Source organism: Dermacentor variabilis, chromosome 5, assembly GCF_050947875.1.
Source record: "Dermacentor variabilis isolate Ectoservices chromosome 5, ASM5094787v1, whole genome shotgun sequence".
NCBI lineage: Eukaryota > Metazoa > Arthropoda > Arachnida > Ixodida > Ixodidae > Dermacentor > Dermacentor variabilis.
In genome coordinates, this window is record NC_134572.1 from 67,014,310 (window position 1) to 67,037,991 (window position 23,682).

Sequence of the window (23,682 nt, forward strand, 5' to 3'; positions counted from 1 at the left end):
TTTGACTATTTTGCCTCTTTCTTGCAGTATTATGTTTGTAAATCTCACACAAATTTGTACACTTTGCCATTGCAATTTCTTGCAACAATTCTTGCCAAATTAGGTAAGTTTAGTATTGCCCACAACTTTACACATCTTGCCAATGCAATTTCTTGCAAGTCCTTCACAAATTTGGGAACTGTAGTATTGTTATTTGCCTTATTATCTTCATTTTGCAGGCACTGTTTTTGTCTGAGATGTCCACTATGTCCAACACGCAGTGCTTGAATTCCATGCTGTTAATTTCAACCCTTATGTAATTCACCAGTGTAGGGCTTTTAAGGTCGATAAGCTGAAATGCTAACAAAAGAAGAAAACTGTTGCTGTTATTTGAAGGCTTTTAACATGGCAAAGGTTTGACACCAATTGGGCCTGCTCCCACTGATAGTAATATTTCCTTTCGAGTTCTGTTTACGCAGAGTCTACTGCAGATACTGAGTGTTTCGGCAAAGGCTTTATGGCAATGTAGAACATAGAATAGTAGAGATTAGGAGACTGCTTTTGCAAAACATCAGCATGGCTGCTCCAGTTAACGCTTATCAGCTCTGCAAAAAAAAAGCAATGCATTTAATTTCCCTTGTTGCAAATATATATCTCAAAACTGGTGTAGGGCAAAGAACATCTAATTAACAGGTGGCATTTGTGGGCTGGTTAGTTTTAATTCTGCAATTCCATGCCTTGTAAGGTTGGTAAATTAAGTATGATTGAACCTTCGTTAATTATTTCATCCACAGGTGATTAACATATATTGACCCTTCTCACGGAGCAGTTTGTTCTAGAGAAACGAGAGGCGCTTTCGGCGGCGTGCCGCAGGTAGCCTCAGCGACAGCGCACAAATACGAAACCACTACCGCTTCCACCTTGCTTCTGTGCGATCAGCTGTCGGAAATGTAATTGAGTGTTCACTAACGCACTGTGCTCCAATCACGCTGGATTGAATCATCCAGATATAAGACATGCACAGTAGTTGGCAACAAAAATAACGGCTGGAATATTAAGGAATGGAATGAATCTGTGAGGCCAAGTTTGCAGACCGCTGCTGCAACTGTCCGTATGTGTTACCAGCACTTCAAGATGTACGGCTTTTCTCGAGGATACAGAAATTTGCTCATCTGCCATCGTTGCATCGCTAACCTTCAATAAAAGTGCTTCAGCTCCAGAACGTCAGCAAGAGTGAGTACCACTCATTAAACAATGACAAAGGTAGTAGCGCCGCTTCCTGTCATAGCACGTTTCGTGCCCAATATCAATACACACCTACCCCAACTGGCATGGAAACTTATGCCCACTCTATCACCAACGCGTCAATGAGTGAATGGGCGCACACTTGAATATATATGTGCACCATATACGCACAATAAATGATGGACTACATCGATAATGCATGAATGGTCAAAGCTGAATGTTTCGTGAAGGTTTACAAGAGTAAGCGAGTTACTAGTGACAATACATCTTTGCTACAAGGTATTAGAATGAGAAAGAAGTTTGGATAGCTTGGAATACAATTTGTCCCCACTTTTAAAACAAGCATGATATAGGCTGCTCGTGCCATTTGGACATAGCATAATCAGCTCTGGAAGTGCTTTTGCATGTTCTCTGAAACTGTGGCCAAAGTTTTGCTTTGTCCATCCAGTCATTGTCTATGATAGCTCCCAAATAGAGGTTTGCTAAGCTGACCCAGCATCATAAAAACCCATTGCAAACACGAAAGCAGTTGAGGCAAGCAATGGACACATTACCAAGTGATCAAACATGACAGTGCCCACAGAATTTTCGCGAAAAGGGTCAATATCTTAATGTCTGCTGCTGCGGATGACACTTCGAAAAAAATATATATATATCTCTGAATCTCTGTTACTCTGAGCTTTATAACCAAAAGTCTTCACTGAAACACCCTATTTCATATGCCACACAAAGAGTGATGCTGTACTCCTATGCTATTCCCCCCATTATGCCTAAGCAGTCATTAACCAATCTTCTCGAATCTTGCAAAATGTTTAATTTTGTTAACATTCCTTTTCTTAAGGATAGCTATACTCTCATATCGCTCAGATATACAGTGCAAGCACCAAAATAACTGAAGTTTCACTTTGAGGACAGGTATTTCTAGGTGTTAATACGGCAAAGCTATTCTAAGAAGGCTCTGTGGGGGGATGTTGTGAATATTTGTAAGTTGAAGGTGCATAGTCTTATAGCAGTCTGTATACCATATCAGCTCAGTGGGCAAGCAACCTTCACTGCCTGATCATCAAGTAGACAAGTAAGAGAGAGACACCTAAAGGATCTGAAAGAAAACAGTACTTTAGTTTCTAGTCATGCGAGGTAAACAAAAGTTGTAAGAGAAAGTCAGACCAGTTGAACTGACAATGTCACTATCAATGCAAACAAGACACCACAGAAAGCGCAAACAGTTCACTGTGAGAGAGTTTAAGAATGTGATTAGGAAGTAAGCATAACTTGCACATAAAGCAACAGGGCACTGCATAATTAGATGCCATTTTATAATGTTAGCGACTACAAGTTGTAAAAAAAAAAAAAGAAGAGCAATAGCGAAAGAAAGCTCTAATAGGAGTGTAGCTCTACTATGGCTTTATCATTAACACCACAGAGAAGATTTAGCCAATAGAAACAGAAAATTGATTTAACTACGAGATTTCAATAAACGAAATGAACCATGAACAAACAAAGCAGTACAAACAAAAGAAACATTACGCAAGCCTCTGTGTTGCCAGAGGACATTGCCATTGTCAATGTCTTCTGTGCTTCTACGATAGCACACATTGGCACCGATTTACTCCAAGATTTTAAGATGTGCCAGATATTCTTGCCTGTTGCATGTCATGAGTTCACTTTTCTTGTGCTTATAATGTCTTGGCTCAATGTGACATGTTTAGCTAAAGTGATTTGCTTTCTTCTTCTCCTTTTTCTTCTGTCTTCATGTTTCATCTAGGCACTCAGATGATATGGACCAAAATTTATAATACCCCAGCCTATATTAAAACAATATAGCAGCATTCATATAATATTCTACCAAGTTCAGATGATAAAGTTCTTTTGCAAGCAAACTGCAGTTTCCAGTAAAATATACGAGAAGTCTTCTCTGAACAAGCCTATGATGTCCCAGCAAATATCCCACAGTTTCCCTATACAATATTTCCATGTACATGCATGACTGAGAATTAAGACATATTCATACGTACATATAAAAAAAAGGCAAACTTTTAGCAACAGTGGTCACTGTACGTTTTTGCTGTCCATGACTGCGCTATGTACTAAGCTTAACTTTTTCAGCTTTTCCTTTTTTCTGTATAAGCAAACAAAAAATAATCTGAAACACAGGAGCGGAACTTCAAAACATGCTACAAGAAATGTTCAGTAAAGGAAAAAGACATTACTTTCTCCTTCACTCTTATCAACATACTTCATAAAGCTATCACGGAAACTGATATCAGTGCATTTAAAATGTTTGCAGGCATATCAGAAAACCAGGCGCCTGTGTAGTGATGCTTCATACATTATAACAGAGCTGTGATTTAAGCACTAATACTCTGAAGTGATGTGAATTAAAAGAGCGAGCCCACGTTTATATACATATACTTATACATGGCATATAAAGCAACTTGTATGCCCACAACAAAGGAAGGGCCGATTGCTAATTTGGTTCTAACAGCCCAAATCAAATGAAAAAAAAAAAAAAAACCAGCACCGTGTATGTGTAAAACACAAACATGTAAAATGTGATGTTAGTGACATTCTGGACTAGCAAAGCAGAACCAAACGCAAAGGTGAGGCACAAATAAATGGCCTCTTCAACAGATAACACAAAGCAAAGAGAACAAAAGCAAAAAAAAAAAAAAAACAGAAAGCATACATACACATCTCAATGCCCTCCAATAAGCGGCAATATCCACTGCAGGTCTGTTCCATGGGTGAAAAATGGACACATTTGTTGAGAGATTCAAGGGAAAGCCATAGTAAGACATTGAAGAGCTTGGAGGCAGCTGGACGCACACCACAGCAGCAGCAGAACAGCTGGTAAAGGAGTGAGAAACGTTTCCTGTTTCCTCAAACCATGCAGATGGCTCGTGGCAGTATGATCCTTGGTTTCACATAACACCAATGGGCTTGCGCGGTAGCACGTGTCCAGCCTGTGTGCTCAGCTGAAACATGTATATTGAGCTCCACACAGTGTTGTGCAACTTCCCGGCAGCTGTGCAACGATAAGCATACAGGAGATCATGCCCTAAAACCATCTCAAGCCTTAGTACAATATGTACAAGAGTAATGTTTAACTGGTTCGTGCTCTTTCACCTAATGTACGATTTCATTGTTCTTTCGTCTGTGTGACGTGAGAAAAACAAAAGCCAACGAAAGTATGCAAGCTGGCATTCGTCATTAAGAAACACAAATGCTCTACAGTAATGGGTAGATTCCACATTGGCGTTCCACAATTCTCCAAGCACGGGCGCGTTAGCGCTGCAATTAGCTTCACAAGCTGGTGCCTGGGCGTTAATATATATTTTTAGTAGTTTTTATTTACTAGTTGTAACAACGTGCCACTATTTCCTATTAGTGGCGACGTCTCCAGGACACCAAAGCGGGAACGGAAACACCAAAGCTAGAACCCCCGACTATTCATTGGGTTGGGGCTCGCCAAGGCCTGCACGTGCCAGGGGGTACAAGATCAGCTGTCCGCTATCGCGGAGAGCTAATTTTTTTATGCGAACGTTCCCTGCACGCTCCGGCCTCAGTGGCCCCAACTCACGGACCGCCTTGCTGCCTGCTTTGATCTCCCCACTGCCCTAGGGTGCCCAGAAGATCCTGCGCCGCCTGCTTTATTATAATCTCAGGTGCTCTCTCGAGGCCTCTGTTTGACGGTTACATGTGCACTCCTGGAATCTCAGGTGCTGTCACGAGGCCTCTGTTTGACGGTTACATGCGCACTCCTGGAGCAGTACTTATGCAAAATGCAATCTTATACAAAATGCAATCTAACGTCGGGACGAGAAAAACACCCCACAACGAAAAAAGTGCCCCACAAGTTCTGCAGCGCTACCGCGCCCGTGCGAGAATTATGGAACGCCAACGAGGAATCTACCCAGTAATGAACGTAACATAAATGTTTATCAGGGAAGCGCTCAGCGTTGCAGCCCAGAATGGTTAAAACAGGCCTTCTAGCAAACTACAGGTCATGACATGCAATGAATGAGTGTTGATGGCTGCGATCACCTTTCGAAAATTTCAGTAACGTAGAAAGCAGTGCGCTACCGACACACGCGCGCGCGCATGCAAATGATAACACATTACCTTTTCTATTTTGTTCCAATTAATATAACTACAGTCATCCCCAATGTAGAACAACGGTTGACTTGTCAGGCCCAGATAACCTTGCTCCAATTCATTGTAAGACATTATCGGTCATCACCTGGAGAAACATCAAACAAACATACGTCAGACACAGGCAGAGCGACCAATTAAAGCTATCGAGTTTAGCCTGAGCATTTAAATAAGGCAGAGCTATCTTTTTCTTTTTTCAGTTTTATGCGCAGGACACATACCTCTCTGAAACCTTGCAGCCTGGTAGATCCGCGCAGGAACGTTCAGATCATATTGCATGGTGTCAGCTCACCATAGGAAAATAGTAGCGTCTCTTACTACAAATACGTCAGGGGGCGCGAATCTAGCATTCAGAGAGAAGCTATAGCAGACTAAACTGCAAGGGCAACTACCGGACTTGCGGACAGGGATATTGTACTTAATTCGTAAATGATCGATATTCGTCTCGTAACGAATGGCTGGGGGCTCGATTGTACTGTAGAAAGAAATGGCTATACTAGTAGGGTTATTACGACACCAGGAAACATAAATTAACCGCGAGGAAGAACTACGTATTACAAGATATTGCTAAAGTTGCATTGCACAACTAGACCACACACACACACGCACACCGACGGGAAAGAAAAAAAAAGGGACGTCCTCTAGCTGCTTAGACTCCCATAGCGATACCAGCAGCCATTGAATCTGAGAACACTAACGCCACTAATCGGTGGAAACCTGAAACCGAAACCGAAACATTTACTTGCACTCGTACTTTATTCTACGTCGCACCGGTGAGGGTCGCGGAGAAACCAGAAATGCCCTTTGGAAAGAGTGTTGTTGGGTTATTGGCCCGCGTGGTAGACTGAGAAAGTGGCGTCCATTTTGGCCTCAGGGATTTTTTTACTGACGATGCTATGTCGACACCACATATGAAAAGGTGTCATAATAGCATTAATCAAGTGCAACTCGTCGCTGCGGGGACTCTGCAATGAGTACTGACATTGCATTTTCGACTTATCGGCACTGTGAGTGAAATGAAGGTCAAAACCCTGGGAGTGCAGGGACCCTCACACTTGTGATCGCCGATCCCTCCTCCTCTAATAGAAAACAAGATGAAACCTTGCTTTCACAACATAAAAAGAAAGGTACATGCGATGGCGAAATTAGCCCCGGTCCATGTAGCATGTACGAAAACACCATCTGCGGCCCCTATCAGACACTCCGCACGCCCTAGCTCGTTTCTTAGTGACTTTAATGGGAAGTGTGAAGAGAAAAGTACAGCGCCGTAACTGCCTCTCGTGCGAGAGAACCGCCAAACACGCACGCACGCACGCACACACGCACACACACACACACACACACACGCATATATATATATATATATATATATATATATATATATATATATATATATATATATATATATATATATATATATATATGTGTGTGTGTGTGTATGTGTGTGTGTGTGTGTGTGTGTGTGTGTGTGTGTGTGTGAACTGTCGTTAAGACGAACTCTCGCATATAACGAACAACATAGGAACGTTTGGTTTTCCGTAGACTCAAAGCACAAAAATCCGCTTAATACGAACCACCTCAGACTTGCTCTTCGGTTCAGACGAACGTTCGCAGCGACCGCCATCGCTACCGATCCTGAAGGCTGGGGTAGCTCGATGCGCCGCACCCGTGGGCGCGCGCATCAAGGCCACCAGAGGAGGAGGAGGAAACAAAAACAAGAGGAGGAAACAAAAACAGAAAGTGGCGTTTCATTTCGTGAACGCTGGTGACGCACAAGCACATCGGTCCTGTAGTGCATACGAAGCTATCGGTCTTCAGTGCGCCCAGACTGTCCACGTCGCAGACGGGGCCTGCGCGGCCCCGTCTGCGAGTAGAACGCCTCTTTGTAAACATTCGCTTACTAACTAAATTAACAAGCATGGTGTCAGCACGCACAGGCAAGCAAGAACACATCACACTCGATGACTGCGGACGCTTGTTGTCCAAACGCTCAAGTGAGGAATCGCGGCAGCAGCAGCGAGAGAAATGACCTTCGCGCTGTCTATCACTTCAACGCTAAGTAAGCAGCGAGAACACAGCGCACGCGAAGCTATGAGCCATCGGCCCACCTAGACTGTGCCCCCAAAGCAGATCGCGTTCAACCCTATCACGAGACGAACCCGGCAGGTCCATATCGCAAAACGAAACCTGTAGCAACTGCCAGAGTAGGTCAACCCAACGGGCCTCCGCCTACTTTCATCCACCGCGACGCTTCGCCTAGTTTCTCCTTCCCCACTTCACTCAACGTCACCTGGACTTCCCTCTAGGTAGCGTGGCTTTGCCGCGCGCTCAGCGCACACCTTAATACTTTTGCTAGTTCGGAGCCTGTACCGATGACCTGTGAGGCGGCAGATGCCTGCCTTAACTCCCTAGTGAACTAGTTCCAGCAGCACAGAGGTACAGTATACTTAAGGTCATTAGGTGAGATGACATCGTTTGTGGCTGCTCGCCGATTTGCACAGAAGCGCCAAAGATCCATCACGGACTGGACGAAACCAAGCAACAGTACCACTTGAACACACATTTCTATTAAGGTAATCTAAATAAATGCTTTTATGTCCTTTTCCCCCGTTTTAAGTTACTTCATTTACCGTTTTGAAGTAAGATATGTGGATGCACCTGGTCATCTTGCGAATTCTTCTGATAAGGCGAACAAATTTTCATGGTCCCTTCTAGTTCGTCTATCTTAAAGGGGGCCTGTGTGTGTGCGTGTATATATATATATATATATATATATATATATATATATATATATATATATATATATCACATATAGCCAACAGAGAATGAATTAAGCCAATCTATCAATGTCGTCCTCGGTTCAATTGTCGCGGGCTAGCCATCACTGTGGTTGAACAACGGCGCTGACCCACTTTTAGAGCGCCGTCTTCAACTCCATGGGTTAGAGTCTTGATTTTCTTGCCCTTCTTAAATACGATATTTACTCGAATATAGGTCGAAGACGAATACAGGTCGACTCTAACGAAGCTGTTAGAAAAAATGACGGAAGGACGTACGGTGACTGATAAGATTTTAAGACCTATGTGCTCGGTCTTCGGAGGTCAGAACGACTGAACGCCATAGGTCTTAAAATCATATCTTGGACCGTGACTTTTTTATTCTACTTTTTAATTTTATTTTTTAATTTTTTCATTGAACAGCTCGGCTTAACCGAGTACCGCGCAGCACTCTGCCGCACGAAAGATTATTACGCTACTAACACTCTCCCAGGCCTTTTATTAGGTAATCCTAAAGCATTTCGGAAAAGCGCAAATGTGAGAGAAACCAGCATTATTTCCCCTACTAATTCTGAAAATGAACCTACACCACCCGAAGAATTCGCCTCATCATTTAAAATGTTTTTTTTCGGATATTTTTTTTTTTGTAATACAAACATATCACATCATGATTATCCTTTGATGTCCCCTCTCTTGATCGAGCACTCTGGAATAGTACACTTAATCGACTCGCTAAAGCTTTTTTCGTCTTGTGAAACTGATAGTATCAACTCTAAATTTCTAAAACAGACCATAAACATTGTTCATATTTGTTTTTTACTAAACTCTTCCGGCGGTTGCTGGATCATGGCATCCTTCTTTTCGATTGGAAGATTGGGAAAGCGGTTCCTGTTCACAAATCTGGCGACAAACACTCTCGACCCCTTTCGCTAACAAGTATCCCTTGCAAGCTGATGGAGCACATATTGCACTGTCATATCTTTAATTTTTTTAATCAAATTCCTTCTTTACATCATCACAACATGGCTTCAGGCGTTCGTTTTCTTGTGAAACTCAATTACTTCTTTTCACTCACCGCTTGCACTCTGTACTAGACAAGAATTCCAGAATCGATTGCGCCTTTCTAGACTTCTCGAAGGTTTTTGATAAGGTTACCCCTGTGTTGCTTATGCAGGAACTTCCCTGTTTGAACCGCGACCATGATGTACTTACCTGGTTTAAATTGACTACTTCCTTACCAGTCGCCGTGAGTACGTTTCTGTCAACAGCCATGATTCACCCACGTAGATTCAGCAGCTCGACAGGGCTCTGTCCTAGGTCCACCGCTTTTTATGATATACACTAACGACTTGCCCGGTTGCGTGTTATCTTCAGTTAACCTATACGCCGGTGACTGTGTACTGTGTTGTAAGATTCGTGAAGATAAGGACCAGGAAATTCCATAGACCGATTTGAATAACATCGCCGCTTAGTGTAAAAACTGGCTCCCGAAACTAAACCCCAGAAACGCAAGCTGATGACCCGCCGTGGTTGCTCAGTGGCTATGGTGTTGGGCTGCTGAGCACGAGGTCGCGGGATCGAATCCCGGCCACGGCGGCCGCATTTCGATGGGGGCGAAATGCGAAAACACCCGTGTGCTTAGATTTAGGTGCACGTTAAAGAACCCCAGGTGGTCAAAATTTCCGGAGTCCTCCACTACGGCGTGCCTCATAATCAGAAAGTGGTTTTGGCACGTAAAACCCCAAATATTATTAAACGCAAGCTGATGACTGTTACAAGATGAGACGTGCGTGTGTGCCTACGTATATGCTTAACCACGTCCAGCTGGAACACGTTTAGGTAACTATATCATCTTACTTATCCCATGGACATGTCACATTGACTCCGTAATCAATAAGACAAATAGTATGTTAGGCTACTTGCGAAGAAACTATCGTACTTCTAGCATATATTTTATGAATAGCAACTTGTGTGTATACCACCTTTATCAATGCGCAGAAAGGCTTTTTGTGTATGCCTTTTTCATAAAGTATTGCATCATCATATCCTTAGCAGCGAGCCCATTCTAGCACCTAGTTATCTGTCATCTCGAGTTGATCACCATCATAAAGTAAGACTTTTTGTCACACGAACAGGTTTTTGTATTCATTTATTCACCACACGACGAACGACTGGAACCCGCTTCCTGATGATATCGTGTCGATCGAAGACAGCGCACTTTTCCGTCGAACCTTGTTTGCTTTCTTTTTTTCAACTCTGACAACATGACCACATGCGCTGTATTTGCCCATGTGCTGTAGCATCGTATTTTCGTGTTTTCCTTTTGTCCAGTTCAGATGTCGCCAGGATTATACAATTTGAATTTCATAGTATTCTTGTTATCTGATTTCTTAATGATTACGTCCACAGCACATGTCGCTTGCATTAGATCAGTTTGTTGTAATCGTTGTTATTGTTTTACGCGTGTACTCCACTCCCCTCTTTAATGCATTGGCGCTTGAGGGTATGCGAAATAAATAAATAAATAAATAAATAAATAAATAAATAAATAAATAAATAAATAAATAAATAAATAGCGTTAACTGGGACACATGGCATATTGAACTCGCCGAGAAACAGAAAAAAATATAATTTGATTACAGGTCGACTCATATATTTTAAAGAAAAACGAAAAACTTTAACCATGCCACACCTTTATTTAGCGAAAGTTCAGCTACTAAGCCTGTAAGTTGCCTCCCCGTCGGAACTGCCAGAGAAGTTGTTCTAGTTGAATGCTTCGCAGGCGTCTTCGGCACCGTAAACGAATCGTCCTCATCATCATCATCATCATCATCATCATCAGCCTAGTTACGCCCACTGCAGGACAAAGGCCTCTCCCATACTTCTCCAACTACCCCGGTCATGTACTAATTGTGGCCATGTTGTCCCTGCAAACGTCTTAATGTCATCCGCCCACCTAACTTTCTGCCGCCCCCTGCTACGCATCCCTTCCCTTGGAATCCAGTCCGTAACCCTTAGTGACCATCGGTTATCTTCCCTCCTCATTACATGTCCGGCCCATGCCCATTTCTTTTTCTTGATTTCAACTAAGATGTCGTTTACCCGCGTTTGTTGCCTCACCCAATCTGCTCTTTTCTTATCCCTTAACGTCACACCCATCATTCTTCTTTCCATAGCTCGTTGCGTCGTCCTCAATTTCAGCAGAACCCTTTTCGTAAGTCTCCAGGTTTCTGCCCCATATGTGAGTACTGGTAACACACAGCTGTTATACACTTTCCTTTTTAGGGATAGTGGCAACCTGCTGTTCATGATTTGAGAATGCCTCCCAATCGTCCTAGGTGCCGTCAAATGCGTTGGATATCCAGCCTTTCTTAACGCCAGTCTGAATAATCTCCAGACTGGCTTTACAGCGGGCACGACGGACGAACTCCGTTAGCCTGGTACTCTGCCGACTCTGATCGCTAGTATAGGTTGAGATTGATTCTTATATATATATGTGTGTGTGTGTGTGTAGTTTAAACTCAATATAACGAAGTGATGACCACGCTCGCATTATTTCGTAAAATCGAGAAAGAAATTTTTTGGTCCTTCGAGATGTAGCGACACGCAAAGGCTACCGCGGCATTGTATTTGCCGCTAATCCAGCCATCTGTCGCATAAACCATGAAATAACGAAAGCAACTCCCGCCGCCCCTACAGAGGTAGTGTTGAGTTGGCTGTTCCATGCATGGGCGCGGCGTGCAGTCTCGTCAAAATAAAGCTGTGGATGTGATCATGGCGCCTAGATGCTCTAATGCGATAGCTTTAGAGCGCACGCTCGAAGAAAAACTCATCGTTGTTAAAAATAGAAAGAAATGACCGCTTTTCTTACTCATTTATTACAGGAAAAACTTCGTTAAATCGAGTTCGGCCAAGTTTGTTTCGTTAATTCGAGTTGATGATAACATTGAACTCTATGGGAACCTGCCACGGAATGTAAATTTCTTCGTTAAATCGGGAACTTCGTAAAATCGGGCTTCGTTAGATGAAGTTTTAACTGTATACATATAAATTAGGTTCGCCAATATTCCTGAGTAGTCCATAAATGTGATGGCTTTGGCGCAAACAAGGAAGGACGAAAGGGAACGAGGGGAACGCTCATATTTATGGTCTACGATCATAAACGATCATATTTATGGTCTACTCAGCAATATGAACCGACTGGCCCAGCAACATGCATTTTTGGATCACCTATATTCGAATAAATACGGTAATCAATAAAGCGCTTATTATTTTTGCGCTACGTACGCTTTGCGCCCATACGTGACGAACACATTTGTATGCACACGCGGCTGGACAGGAGAGAAGGCAAAAATAAATCGGGGATTTTACGTGCCAGAACTACGAGCTTCTTATGAGGCACGCCGTAGTAGGGAACTACGGGTTAATTTTGACCACCTGGGGTTCTTGAACGTGCACCCAGTGTCCACTTCCCAGTGTGCACTTCCGAAGTAGATATGCTAAACTTGGAGCGATACAGCGAAGATTAGCATGGCTCCTGAGCAAGGATGACAGGCACCCTGTGCACGGTACAGGAGCGTTTTAGTGTTTCGTCCCCGTCGCACTGCAGCCGCCAAGGCCGGGATTCGATCCCGTACCCTCCGTGTTCTCACGCATAGAGAGAGAGAGAGAGAGAGAGAGAGAGAGAGAGAGAGAGAGAGAGAGAGAGAGAGAGGGCTCTTTATTAGAAAAACAGAGAATTTTGCCGGCGCGTATATAACCGCTGGCATGCTACTCTGTATAGGGATATTATGTGTGAGAACGCTCTGCGTGGACGTGTTGCTTCTGCGTGTAGTGCACGTGCTGTGCAAATACTGCCTAACATCAGCTTATTCTTGCACAAGCGGGGCAGTACCATTTCCCGGCCACCGAGCTCGTGGGTCACGCGCATAGCCCGACACAGAAGAAGAAGAATAACCCTAAGTGCCAAGGCGCACCACCGACGCGAGGTTAGTGTATTTCTTTAGCTATGTACGTTTCAGTTTACGGAAGGGGATAGAAATCGGGCGCGTCGTGTCACTGAACACGTGTAATAACCAAGCAGAAGTCTGAGCACGTTGTTCCGCGTCTTAAAAGGATTGAGCCCTTTTCCTGTGTAGTGCCTCATTACCATGCCTTTAGTGCAACGGCCTGTTAAAAGGTTGTTGAATCATATAGGGCACCCATGAAGCGCGAGGTCTTGTCAGTTGTAAATGAAAAAACTCTGTGCCCTTCCACTCTGTGAAGAAGGATGACTAGCGAAGCTGTGTATGCGCGGGCGCCTTAATAGCGAACTGCCCCAAGCCGCGGGTCGGCCCGGCATTGCACTATCTTCGGTATCGGCCCACTTATGGAGAGTGCTTAACGCCTGCTTCACCTCCACCGCGGGTCGGCCCGGCATTGCACTATCTTCGGGATCGGCCCACGTATGGGGAGTTTTGTGTCTACACACGGACACGATCCTGGGGGAACTAGCCCTTAACAGCTTCGCTGTAAAAGAAAAGTCATACTGCAGCTGCGGCTCATTCAACCCTGTACGCTATCTTTACGTGCACTATGAAAGCAGAATTACGATAGCCTAAAGCCGTCGCAAGTGTTAACGAGCTCTTTTATGTCGACAAGCGCAGGTGCCCGCAACATGGCGTCGTCCGCGCGCCGAGCCGCTGCCGGGCCGTGCGACGAGACCGGGCACGACTCGAGCAGCAAGCACTTTCGTTCTATTGATAGAGACAGCGCGAAAGCAGCGGTAGTCAAACACCAAGCCTGGCAGCTCGCCTGCATGGGCTCGTGTTTCGTGATCAGCGTGGTCGTCATGATGGGCTTCGGTGCCGCGTCCGTCTCCGGCTCTCCGCACCGCTCGTTGCCCGCCACTGTCGGACCGCGACGCAGCGGCGGCCGCGCCCCTGGTGCGCTCACGTGGTGGTACTTCGGCGCGAACACTCGTGTCGCAGCTGCGGCGGCGACGGCGACGACGACGACGAACACGACCATCGGGAACGTTCTACCGAGACTGCGTTCCGGAGAAACCTCGGACGAGGAGTCGTCGATCGAGACCCTGCGTCGCCTAAAGGACGTCATCAACGCTCCCCTGCTTCCGTCCGAGCCCGTCAACGCCGGCGTCCAGAAGCACGACTCCTTGGCAGCGCAGCAGGCGCAGGCCACAGAGAAGAGCTCGACGGACTCGTCGAATGCCACAGCCACTCGCCTTCCGAATACGCCGACCGCGCGCGGCGCGCGCCGCTTCGCGCTGGAAGGTTCCACTCCGGTCCACTACGTCCTGGAGATCGAGCCCAGCCTGGACGAAGCGACCAACTTCTCGTTCAACGGAACCGTGACCGTCACCTTCGTGTGCCGCAAGCGCGCGGACAAGATCGCGCTGCACGCCGCGGCCGTACTGGCGGTGGACGTGCTCAACATCGTGGCCACCTTCAGGAGCGTCCAGAAGCCGTTGCGCATCGACAACACGTCTCGCAACGTGCTCGAGGACCTGTACATCATCCGGTTGAAAGAGCAGCTCCACAGGAACGAGCGCTACAACTTGACTCTGCGCTTTTCCGGCACGGTGGGCACGGAGCCCAAGGGGCTCTACCGAGTCGGCTACTTCGATGCGCCCGGAAAGCGATACAAGTAGGTGTCCGTATAATAATTAGCGGTGAAATAAAGAGAAATGTGGCGAAACGCGCAGCTGCATTTCTAAACCCTGTTGGTAGATATTTCTTTTTTTAAGGCTTTAGTGTCTTTTTTTTTTTTTTCGTGTCCCACTATTTTGGCATCGACAAACCCTTATAACTCTACGGCTAATGCGGGAATTATCTAGCCGGCAGAAGTCGCCTTTCTTTCTTGAAGTCAAACCTGAACTACACAAACATCTAGCAACTACAATCAGAGCGTTCCGGAAGTCAGTCCCTGATTTGAAAATTTGATAGAGTTCGAAATGAAAGGTATATTTGGTTTTGCATATCGATTAAGTGAATTCATATACATTCTGTTAGTACTCCGGGTCTCAAAGTTGCAGAAAATAAGGCGGTGGCGATGAGTATAGGTATTTGTGCACAACGAGAAGTATTTATATGACTGCGGGAAACAATTACCGCACGACAGTTCTAAAATATACAGGAAATAAACGAAGCCATTGCGCGCATAACCCCAGCTTACTTAGGACGTCTACGGATGGTCTATACACATCGTTCGAAATGCCAAGAAAACGTCCAGGGAACTTTGCAGCACCCGTGTTCCCAATGTCTTCCTTACTCTTACAATGAATGTACGCTGCTGTAGTAAAATTTCACGCTTACAGTTGTGTATTCATTTTTGCAAACGTTAGCTGGCGTTCGAGGGTGTTTTGATTAACGACTTTTTCGGATCAAGAAGCATTAGGAAGCCGACATTTCGCAGACGTCGCAAGAAAGCCCACCGACAGGATTTGGATATAGCACTGACATCGTGCTTCACACGCGCAGGTGGGCCCTGCTCACTAAAATGCGCCCTAAGTACGCCCGGAGGGTGTTCCCCTGTTTCGACGACCCTTCGGTGGCGGCCAGCTTCGACATCACCATAGTGCACAAGAAGGGGGTCAACGCCTTGTCAAACATGCCAGTCTACAGGACGGAAAGGAGGTGACGTGCGTGCCACGTACGCTTCTATGATCAAAGCGCGCGTTCACCAAATGTGAATAGATTTTGCGCCCGCCAGCACCAGAAAGTACCAGAGAATACGCTACCCAACAAGTACTAGAAATTGTGTTGCCGTGCGAGAATATTAAGCTTAACATATTCAATGCCTTCATGCGCGTGCGTAGACAGAGAGAGAGAGAGAGAGAGAGAGAGAGAGAGAGAGAGAGAGAAAACGGGGTATTATACTTGCAGAAATAATGCACTCATTCCAGCAGAAATAATGCACTCATTCCAATGGACAACACGCGAAAATTGCGCTTTCTTCTTTTGAAGCGACACCTATCATTGGGTCGTGTGCTACGCCAAAGAAATTCAGCTATTTTATATTGGTGCGGCTTGCATCCCCTAACTCAAAGCTCTCTTCGGGGCAGGCTGTTAAGCGCAGGCAGCGATCGTTGTGTGATAAAAGTTTAGGTATTATAGTACTTAGTCGTGTTTGCATAAGTACAATATTCTTAAGTTGTGTACATTTGACTTTTCTGTATGTCAGGACGCCAGACCTCGTGGCCGACACCTTTGCCAGGACGCCCAGGATACCAACCCTGCTCATCGCGCTGACTCTGAATGACTTTCCGTCCTTCGGCAAGGGCACAGTAAGCATGGATCCCACCATAGAACCACGTTGTTGGTTAAGCGATCAACCTGGAAACACCACTCGGAGCTGCCGCAGCAGTTCCCTTCGCAGACGTTTCGAGTTTCAGGTAGACCCGACAAAAGCACGAAACTGCGCCGCTTCTTCCTGCGTACGCGTTCCATTTGCCTGAAATGAGACTCGACAGTTTGTTTCCCCCACGTCAGTCCTAGCTGAAGCAGGATTCGCTTCTGCGCATCCTATTCGGCGCATCTCTAGCATGAACATATTGCTCATGCTGCAGCTTGCTAACGTTTCCTTCAATTCACTTCAGATGCGGGTTTGGACGCGCGCATCGGCTACAGCCCTGGCACAGAAACTGGCTCTGGACGTTGTGCCCAAGCTACTCGAGCATTACGAAGATTATTACGAAACGAAGTACCCGATGCCGAAACTGGGTGAGCCCAAATGCATTATGAACGCATTTGCGGACGACTATAACAAATATACACGTGTTCATATAATTCTTTTATTTATTTTTAAACCTTCAATGTACATAGCAGTACATTGCAGAGGAGAGGGGCAAAAAATGCAACGGACCAATTAACAATACAGTATTGGAAACGGCAATGCACAGAAGAAAACGAAGGCGCAGAAAGAAAAACTGCTGCTAGTTGAAAAACAACAGGTAAAATGAATTACACAATATGGAATAAATCAGTACCGTACAAAGGTATGCTACAAAAAAAAAAACATGCAATGTCTCATTCAAGTCATTATAAAGCATTTTGTTTGATACTATTTCTTGTTAATGTATTCTTGGGCTCAGCATTTGAGATCTATGTGCTCATTGCATGTCGTTAGTGCACCCTTCTCCGGAATATTGCTGTGACAAGGAATTCAGAGAGATAAAAGTGCCTTTTGGCATTTTAGATATCGTGATCCTTGCCAACTGCTCCATTGTCACGTCCGGCTACTTTGGACTGATCTTCATGAAAGAGCCGACATTCATCCTTCAGAATCCACGAAAGACAATGGCCAAGGATGCTGTGCAGAGGTTGTCGGCTTTGGCTCAGGCCATATCGGCACAGGTGAGGTTTTGCGTTCGTATTAGTTTGGAATTAGATTAGAGAACACTTGACAGAGCGCATTTGACTGCTCTTTAAATACGGGAGTGCGATGCTGATTGACAGCGTCGCAATCGAATGAAAATGCATGAAATGAAATCATGCTTGTGCCTATCAGCTGTTAGTAGTGAAAAAAAAATCGCTGCTACACTAAACTATACAAAACAGTATATGTGACCGAAAAGCTGGTTACCTAAGCAATCACCAAGAAATACACTTGAGCAAAGTTTGATAAACGGCTACAGCTCTTTCTTTCTGTTCTACTCGACACAGGAACAGGGAGACGGCTGTGTAGCCCGGATTCAAACTTAAACAGCAGGATGGCTGTACATTCCAGTGTTCCAGAGGTTATGATTCCTCATATAGCAATGTTTGTAATTGTTTTTGTTGTATCTTGTTTTTTTTTCAACTCAAGTGGTTTGGGAACCACGTGACACTGTCTGGTTGGAATAACATCTGGCTGAGCCGAGCACTCGCCGGATTCAACAAGTACTCGGCGCTGAAGAAAATCGACCCCTACTGGGATTCCGTAAGTCATCAGTCCCGCCATGTTTAACTTATCCTAACAGATTGAAAGGCACGTTACTTGGTTTGCATATTACACGCGCGAGTCAACGCATACATGTACTGTGATCGTAGGAGACCTCTGAATCCTGCACAAAGACAGCACCTTAAACAGCTATGTAACACAGAAAAGCAAGCTTTACAGAACTAGCGGTTTAGTAGCGAGCTACGCAACCGGTTTCTGTGAAGTAGCTGAGCACTAATAATAGACCAGAGCCACGACCGCCATTTTTTATCCATGCAGAAACATCTACTTTACAGTGATGACTAAAAATACAGCTTAGTTTAGTGTTCATACCTGAAAAAAGACGTGGAGAAGAAAAGAAAGAGGCCATCACCCAGGGCAAGGAGCCAGCACGACTGGACAAACAGTGCAACTTTTGTGACACCGCAAAGCAACTGAAAAGTGCGATGTACGATTTAAGGACATGTCGGAAGGCGAACACGGTGATATGTAAAGAACGTCCAGCTAGCATTGCGTTACTCGTTCATGGTAAACATAGAACCATGTAACTCGGGTCAAGATTTAGTACTACCTTTTCTTGCTACGCAGCCAACTTTCTTTTTCTTTTTTTTCTGTTTTTTTACGTTGAGCTATACGCAATATACATGCGCTTGTGAAAAAAGGTTTTCGGCGCGCGAAGTACGCATGAAGGAAAAACGAAGTTCAGTTGCGCACTTAATAGTGTCGGGTTGCTTCCCTACGAGATCATATATCTTACTTTCTCTTCTGGCGCACAACGTATGAAGTGCATTGAACACTTAGAAAACAGACCGATTGGATGGGTTAAGGAATGTATTGGGGGCGGCCAATAACGTTACAAGATCGCGCAAAGGAGAGTCCACTACAGTACCGCACTTTGTTTTTGTTCTTTTTTTCTCGCATACAGGCTGATTTGGAGCTCGTCTACGATGTTCACGACGCGCTGTATTTAGACAGCCTGGGCAGCCACTACGCTCTGTCAGACGAGGACTCCATTGAGATGCACGCCGAAAACCCTCTCGTCAACATCAACCTAAAGAAGGCACGATGTATTTCCCTAAGCGATTTACCGAACATTCAATGTTATCTTTTTGTCGCGCCGCGTCACGGTAAAATGTTGCGCGAGCAATGCCATTACACTTCTAGGGCCTTGCACTGGTAAGGATGGTAGAGTCGTCTTTGAGCAACAACAGCTTCCGGAAAGGTTTGAGCGTGAGTACTCTTTGCAGAAGTTTACGTTGCAACCCGCCGCTATATACCAGTCGCCATAGCGTTTCGCTGATACATGCCTACAACTTTTCTGTTGCTGCAGGAGTTTCTCCAGTCGTACAGACACGAACGCATACACGAGGACGACATATGGAGGGCTTTCGAGAAGGTGCTGCCAGTAGTGCTAAATGTTTGAGTGTGCTTCACTTACATCGTTTTTTAGCCGCTTCACGACAATGCTTTATATGTAAGGCGGGACTTGTGATTAATGTGGTTTTACTGCGCGGATGACTTCTGCCCGCTAATCTCTCGAATATGTGAAGTTTTCGGACGTGCATAAACGGGTAATTAAGGGACACCTTAGCCACCTTATATCGAAAATGAACATGAATGGCTTAGTATAACTGGAAACAAAAGACAGCGTAAACTTAGTGTCAGTTCTTGAAGCGCAGCTACACACGTAAATACAGACAGAAGTAGCGTTATTATATATTTTGGCGTAAGAGAACATCTAACTTTCTGTCGGTTATTTCAAGTAAACTTAATTTATTTTCGTTTAATTGTTCAATATATCTTGTATAACGCTTACCTCCCTCGAGTATTGAGAATTTTAAGCCATGTAATTCATCCCCTGTGGTATAGGGGATTACCGGAGACATACCAGTCGTTAATTTCAGCTGCATTAGCATCACGTGGTTGTTGTCAGCCACTTCTAATGATGCTCGCAACTTTCGCCCCAGTATGAAACATCTTGTCTCTCGCCACCAAAATGCCCGTTATGACGACGTGAGTAAAACGAGTGGGTAGGGGAGGGTGCCGTCGAGGAAATGCAGGTACTAATAAAGCTCATCGCTTATGTCGAACTGACTTAATTGTAAACACAAAGGAAACAAAAACATTGAAGTTATTGTTCTCTCGAAAGCTTTGAGTTCTTTGATCGAAAGGAAATATGTTTAGTACACTGGAGTAAACTTGTGTCTAAATATTATGTCTCAGTTTTGAACGTTTTTTGCTACTGGCAAACGTGCTGACATGCCAACCTTCCTCTGCTACGATTCCGTTTCTTTCTTCTTTATACGAGCATGTACATTTGGCATTCCTTCGACAGGAAAAGCCGAGTCAGTTCCTTTATATCTATTTTAGTCCTTCCCAGGAAGCAGCGAATTTTAATGTTACCACTTCAATGTTTTCGTACATAGACCGATGTGAACGGCGATCTACTGCGCGGCGGGAAAACTAAGCGATGTTTTCTTGACCTTTCTGTTTTCGTTTTGGAGGGCGGGGCGTTATGTTAGCACCGCTTATCTTTTGTCTCCGATTTACGCTTAAAGCATATGAACAGTTCAATACTACCCACGTGGTCATTGCTCCAAGAGCATCGTGGCCTCATTGCTTGTACGTGCTCGCGTGATATTTCGGCAGGTCGAAAACATGTCGGGCACTCCAATGGATCTGACCTCGGTTATGCACTCGTGGACGAAGCAAGATGGCTACCCTTTGGTCACTGTCAAAAGGTTCTACGCTTCGGGCACTGCCAAGGTCTCCCAGTGCCGCTACTACCTGAGCGAACCTCGTTTGGAAAACAGGTCAGTGATCGTCACCGATCCTTTGTAATGCGAGAGCATAACAGACATTGAGGCTGGGCCGTCGGCGTTGTACTCACGGGTTTACCACGCGGGCCGATTCGAATGTTACGTAAAAAACTTCGGTGGCTAGATCGTGGCGCAGTGCACGTTTTGCTGCCTCGGAAAGGTTTTAATGCTCAAAAATTGACCAACGGTGATGCAGGGAGGTTTAGCCTCCATACTACAACCAGGGTCAGCCGAAAAATGAAAATTTGACCTACGGCGATGTGGGGAGATTCTGTCTCTACACTACAGCAGGCTCAGCCGAAAAATTGCCAAAATATAGGTAAAATTAACAGAGAACTTCCAGATCTTGTACAACAATAAGATAAAATTTTCTTCGATAAACTACCTCTGGTGTAACCAGTTTGTTTCTATATATACTTAAGATCCGTCGCCTATTTAACGTTAACGAAGTGTCTGCAACTGGATACAAGCAAAAAATACACGCCCTATGGGAATGGAAAAAAAAGAAGGAATTGAATTAAATACTTTCTCGGTTGTGTTTAGCTGCAGTTGCATTCCATTTTTTTATGTTGGTACGAACTCTTGGTAGTGGCCGGTCGTTCTTTTTTATTCGCAGAGATCTTCTTCTTCACCCGTTGCTAAACTTGTAAAAAACAAATGCGTACTAAAATGCGCAAGTAAGTTGCAGACAGCGCGTTCATATTGGAGCACAATGAAGCCATTGACATAAAGTGATCTTAAAAACAAACAAGCTGGCCGCACAAATATCACTTAGTCCCCACCGTGCCATTCGCGCATACGTGCTACAAACAAATTCAAAAGAGAACAAGTCTGAATAGTGTGAATTGCGCATTTATGATCCTGCGTTAGCGAGCGCTTCTGACACATGCGGGATTTATTATGCGAAGGGTAGCTAATTGATCGCAGAACCTCTGGCCCCGATATGACACAGAGAGATGCCGCACGACACGTTGATGTAATCTCGCGTAAAACGTGTTCTTGTTAAAATTTTCCTGTTCGCGTTTCAGTACATGTTGATGATATCCTTCTTTTTCTTCTTCTTCAGCAACATCTGGCACATTCCGATCACTTTTTCCAACGGAGGTCCATTTTCGCAATTCAGGGACCACCCTCCGGTCGTCTGGTTGTCGAATACTGAAGGTAAATGACGCTTTCGCCCTACGATGCTATTGCTACGAAAATGGCAAAGTAAGGCTTCGAAGGATGCGTCACAGTCGAGGAATTGCGTTGGCTACTGCTCTTCGCAGGCAAGTTGACGAACATTCCCTACAACGGTACCTGGCTTTTGCTGAACCTGAAAGCCAAGGGCTTCTATCGCGTGAACTACGACAAAAGGAACTGGATGATGCTCATCGAACAACTGAAGAAAGACCACACTGTAGGTGCATTGTTCCTGACCTCGTGTTCTGTGGTCGCAATTTCGTACTTCCCACCTCATGATGTTCTCAAAAACTTGCTCTTTTTCCTATGTCGTCGTTTCTATCTTTGACAATTTTTTAATAATTCATGTTGCCTTCTTTTTGTTGCATCACTACTACTGAAAGCTACAGTTGGTCAGTTTGCTTGTATCGTAGTATGCTGAGTTTTTCACAAGCTCAGCGGCAAAGAAAGACACAGATAAAATAGAAATAAAAAAAGAGATAATTAGCCGAAACCTTCGTATTACTTCGGCATTTATTTTCAGAGAGCTTCTAGTAGGTTTCTATTAAAAATTGTAAGGCAGTGACTGATACACTGTGTTACATGATGTGGGAGTTGCACACTTGCATATCTTACTTACAATAAAACTGGAACGGTTACAGATGACGGTCCGAGAATGGCGGACGTTTTATAAGCTTGCCCCTGATCCCACCGGGCACCACTAGTGGAAGGTGTATCCCCACCTCCGTATGGCGTTAACCGCATTCTATAAACAGTGGACTCGAAAGTGCGGGCTGACTTTAACGGTTTTTCTCTATTGTTTCAGTCATTCACCTTTTCGTCATTCGTTTGACATTTACCTTTTTTTTTCTTTCTTCATTTGTACCGTTGTTATGGCATGCCAATGCTACGCCATCTCTACCACTTTTCCGTCGTGCCTGTGTGTATCTTCTTGTTTCGCCCGTCTCGTATAGCGCCGCTTTCATCTAATCATGAAGGAAGTAGCCCGATAGTCAATCTTCTCAGCTTAGACGAATACGAAATAATCTTCGAGCTGCAAAGTACGCTTTGGCGTGAAAATGTTTGTGACTGCTGGTCTGGTACGTATATCTTCGTCTGTATTTTGGTCTCTTATGCAGGCCATACCGCATCAAAACAGGGCACAAATACTCGGCGACATCTATGACCTTGCCCGGTAAGTTATACTTTTAGGAGGCGGGTTTGAGAGTTTCTCGCTTGCGATATTTATCCTTGAGAGTCAACTTCAGAGGGATGTGCAAGATAAGGCTTCGCATTTGGAGTGGATTTGTAATAGAGTGGTTCCAAAGAAACTAAGCCAGACCGTGATGTAATCGTACACAGCGAAATAATCACTGGCGCAGAGAAGGCGAGGGCAAAAAAAAAAAGGTGTTTGTAAGTGGCACGAACAAGCCCTGTGTTTAAATTCCCTTCTCAGTCGAGTTGTGGCCGACTTTATGGCTCTGCGTGCGCCTTTCCATCACGAATGGCAACACATGAAACGCTTGCCTCTGTCTTTTAGACCCAACTAATCTACTTCCTGGTTGGGCAAATTCAACTTGTGGTACCCTACAAAAATTTATTCAAGATGATCTCCACCCAAGTAGGACCTT

At 44.8% G+C, this 23,682-nt stretch overlaps 1 protein-coding gene and 1 non-coding gene across 25 annotated transcripts in view; one reads left to right on the forward strand and one right to left on the reverse strand.

Annotated features, from left to right (window-relative positions):
• The window catches only part of l(1)G0196 (inositol hexakisphosphate and diphosphoinositol-pentakisphosphate kinase), an 82,397-nt gene extending 76,341 nt beyond the window's left edge, over positions 1-6,056 (reverse strand). For 20 of the 24 annotated variants that reach the window (XM_075692700.1, XM_075692695.1, XM_075692693.1 and 17 more), the window contains exons 1-2: positions 5,347-5,464; positions 3,915-4,199 (exon numbers count right to left, since the gene is read on the reverse strand). In XM_075692700.1, coding sequence (XP_075548815.1) covers positions 3,915-4,022 — 108 coding nt within the window. In that variant the 5' untranslated portion in view covers positions 4,023-4,199; positions 5,347-5,464. Of the gene's footprint in view, positions 1-2,246; positions 2,324-3,914; positions 4,200-5,346; positions 5,465-5,597 lie in introns of those variants that run through there. The other 4 variants (XM_075692706.1, XM_075692689.1, XM_075692690.1 and 1 more) reach the window with 4 other exon arrangements.
• A 6,576-nt stretch (positions 6,057-12,632) lies between these two features.
• LOC142583819 (U6 spliceosomal RNA) lies at positions 12,633-12,736 on the forward strand. The gene has a single exon (XR_012828663.1). It is a non-coding gene; the product is annotated as a U6 spliceosomal RNA (small nuclear RNA).
• The last annotated feature ends 10,946 nt before the right edge of the window (positions 12,737-23,682 follow it).